This window comes from Etheostoma spectabile, chromosome 7 (genome assembly GCF_008692095.1).
Source record: "Etheostoma spectabile isolate EspeVRDwgs_2016 chromosome 7, UIUC_Espe_1.0, whole genome shotgun sequence".
NCBI lineage: Eukaryota > Metazoa > Chordata > Actinopteri > Perciformes > Percidae > Etheostoma > Etheostoma spectabile.
The window spans coordinates 14,638,380-14,641,398 of NC_045739.1; the positions used below are offsets into that span (position 1 = coordinate 14,638,380).

Genomic DNA, 3,019 nt, shown 5'->3' on the forward strand with positions numbered 1-3,019 from the left:
CTATCCTGCCTGCCATCAACTCGAATCCTTGCGGAAGTACTGACGTGTTCAGTTTGCACGAGAAGTGGCTAGTGTAGCTAGCTAGGTAGAGCCGGGTAGTGACACAGCGGCCGTATCAGGTAAGAAAGGAGATTTTCAAGTAGGACTATTTTCAATGTAACTACAAACACAACCAAGATACGCAGACGTGTAACAGTTATTGAAACCAAGAAACACATTTCAAAACGACTGTTAGTTCAGGGAGTAGGGATGTAATTACTAGAGAATGGTTTCATTTGTAACTGGGCTAGCTGGCTAGCTGTGGAACCGTTGAGAACGTAGTACCGTATCTCCGGAAGTGAGTTGTCAGATAATTACATTCCTTGCTGGTATTTGTAGTTCAACGTTTTTTCTGATGACGGTAATTGCAATGGAAAGGGAGCGATTCATGGACCACATTTTGTTTTTCCAGACCTTAATAGGCGCTACGCTGCAGTTGTGGGAAATGTAGATACATAAATTAGTTTACGGGCTGATAAAGGCCTTTTAATAGCTTTACTAAAACTACATAACCCATACACGCGGTAATTTGGGCCAAAGGGCAATGTACGTTAGATGGCTAGTAAGCTAGTTATTTCTAAGGCTAATTTGTAAGATAATGCGAGTAACTTTAAAATAATACAACTAAGGACACGTTTGTGACAGTTACTGCACGATCAGTTTCGATCGTATTCATGATATGGCTTTCACAGAAAGGTTGTTGTGAAAATATTACTTATTAGCTGCCTTCCTGACTGCATAAGTATGTTAGCTAGCTAGCTAACGTTAGCTATAACCACGAACAGCTCTTTGCGGTCTTGCTTCTTTAGCTTGCTAACGTTCTTGTCAAAATGAGTCATTTAAAGGCCCTGGATTCGCTCCGGCAACACAGTGCAATTTGGTAATGAAATATCTGAACAATAACCCTAAACTACAATGTTAGAGGAATGCAATCAGCTAACCCTACCTAGTAAATACATGATCCACTCGTTACGAAGTCAATGAATCTATGAAGGCCAAAGTAAAAGCAGCCGAAATATGTCGCCGTTGGTTAGATGTAAATTATACAAATCGTTACTTAGCCTGTTAGTTTTAACAACGACTACTAGATTTTGTTTTTCATGCTATATACCATGTCCGTAATATACACTGAAATAATTCCGATCTCCTCTTGCATTTCTGATGTGTACCTTTTCATACAGCTGCCAATCGGGACTCACAGTTGTAAGACTACACCACATAGACCGTCACCAGATTCTGCGCTTTACAGCTTCAAACGTCTTGTTCTTTATAAAGCTGATAACACATTTCGGTGGGCACGTAGCCTTCTCAACTAGTCGTACTGGATGGGTTATTTGTCAGTGCCTTCAGTAAAAAGCAGACACAGTTTATTTAGAATAAGTAACACACCTACTGTACTGATGAATACAGACAGAAAAATGCATCCCAATTGTTTCTTCTTTTCTTGAAGGCACTTTCAGCACACCAGATGTTTATTATTATGCTTATTATTAGCACTATATCTTTATTATCAACACGTTACCTTTATGGTATTAATGAGCCGTGACTGCCATAATCCCATCCAAATTTACAAACACCCTTGGGAGTATTGCTTGAAAAAGCCTTACAGGAGTGTAGATTATTGTAACACCATGAAGTATAGTATACTTTCAAAGAATCTTAATTAAAAAAAAATGATGAAAGCTGTTAAAGTTTAATTTCTCCTTAATTTCCATTGTTGAAGCACACAGTATTTGTTTCAGACATCACAGTTTGAAGGTCTAGTGTACACATTTCCAATTTAGGAGAGTGTTGTTCAAATCCTATTCCAAATCCAGGGAAATTGGGTATTTAAAAAAAAAAAAAAAACTACATTTGACGCTTAGCCCTATTTAGATTGGAGAAAACATCACTGAAAGAGATGATAAACAACAAGTGAAGTGAATCATGACGTGTGCCTTGTCTCTTTACAAAAACTATGTAGACTGAAAACAGTTCCACCTTGATGTCTAAGAAACTTGATTGAAATTCAAGCCAATATACAGGAGTGGAAGATGCCAGACTTGTGCATGCTAGATAATGGTACTGCCCACTACAGGTTATAAAGTCTGTTTCAGTCAGACTAGCCAAGTAGCCTATATTCATGCAGCACTAATGAAAATGTTTTTTTCATCTTCACGGGCAGAATGTCAGAAGGGGACAGTGTTGGAGAATCAATCCATGGGAAATCATCTGTAGTCGCTGCCTTTTTCACACGGATTGGACAGGTAACGTGTCTATTACTGAGATCACACATGTATCATTTAGGTATTAGGGATTACATGATCTAATACTCTATCATACCCTCATTACAAAATCATTTATAGAAAGCTTAGTGGTTGTGCAAGCAAGGTAGATAGATAGAAAGAAATAGAAATCTTTAGCAAAACTGTTCCCATTTGCCCAACTCCTGTTCTGAAAACCTCCAAGTGGTCCAACACTCTTGTCCTAGCGATTTAAACACCAACACTCCCCCAGTGCTATGAGCTTCCAGACCTAACTAGCTGACGGTAGCTATACAGTTAGCATCAGTAAGCATTTACCAGTACTTTGGCAACAAGTAAAGCCTTTTGTCTATCAGAAATCTCAGGGAGTGGGAATGACAGAGGCGCCATTTTCCCTTTTACAAGTCAGAGTAGCATCAAAATAAGTTTTGAAGCTTTTATGTTAAGGTAAAAAAAAAAGTTACACAATGTTGCTTTAATGTCCAAATTTGCTGTGTCTGAAAGTGTGTTTTTAAAAGGCTGCGCAGTGTTTTATCTAAGGTTGTGTCTTTTCAGTGCTATTTTCTACCTCTGATGGCTACATTCTGTCTCCTTTTTTTGGTATATTTATAACAGGTCTATCAGTCATGGCTAGACAAGTCAACACCATTCTATGCAGTGCGATGGGCAAGCACTCTACTACTAACTGCTGTCTACATGATCAGAGTGTACATACTACAGGTAATTGTTTATGTCTG

General features: G+C 38.5%; 1 protein-coding gene across 2 annotated transcripts in view; it reads left to right on the forward strand.

Annotated features, from left to right (window-relative positions):
* The window catches only part of rer1 (retention in endoplasmic reticulum sorting receptor 1), a 10,977-nt gene continuing 7,958 nt past the window's right edge, over positions 1-3,019 (forward strand). Inside the window, exons 1-3 of one of the 2 annotated variants that reach the window (XM_032520701.1) lie at positions 1-119; positions 2,204-2,285; positions 2,898-3,002. In XM_032520701.1, coding sequence (XP_032376592.1) covers positions 2,205-2,285; positions 2,898-3,002 — 186 coding nt within the window. In that variant the 5' untranslated portion in view covers positions 1-119; position 2,204. The remainder of the gene's footprint in view (positions 120-2,203; positions 2,286-2,897; positions 3,003-3,019) is intronic. The other variant, XM_032520700.1, reaches the window with a different exon arrangement.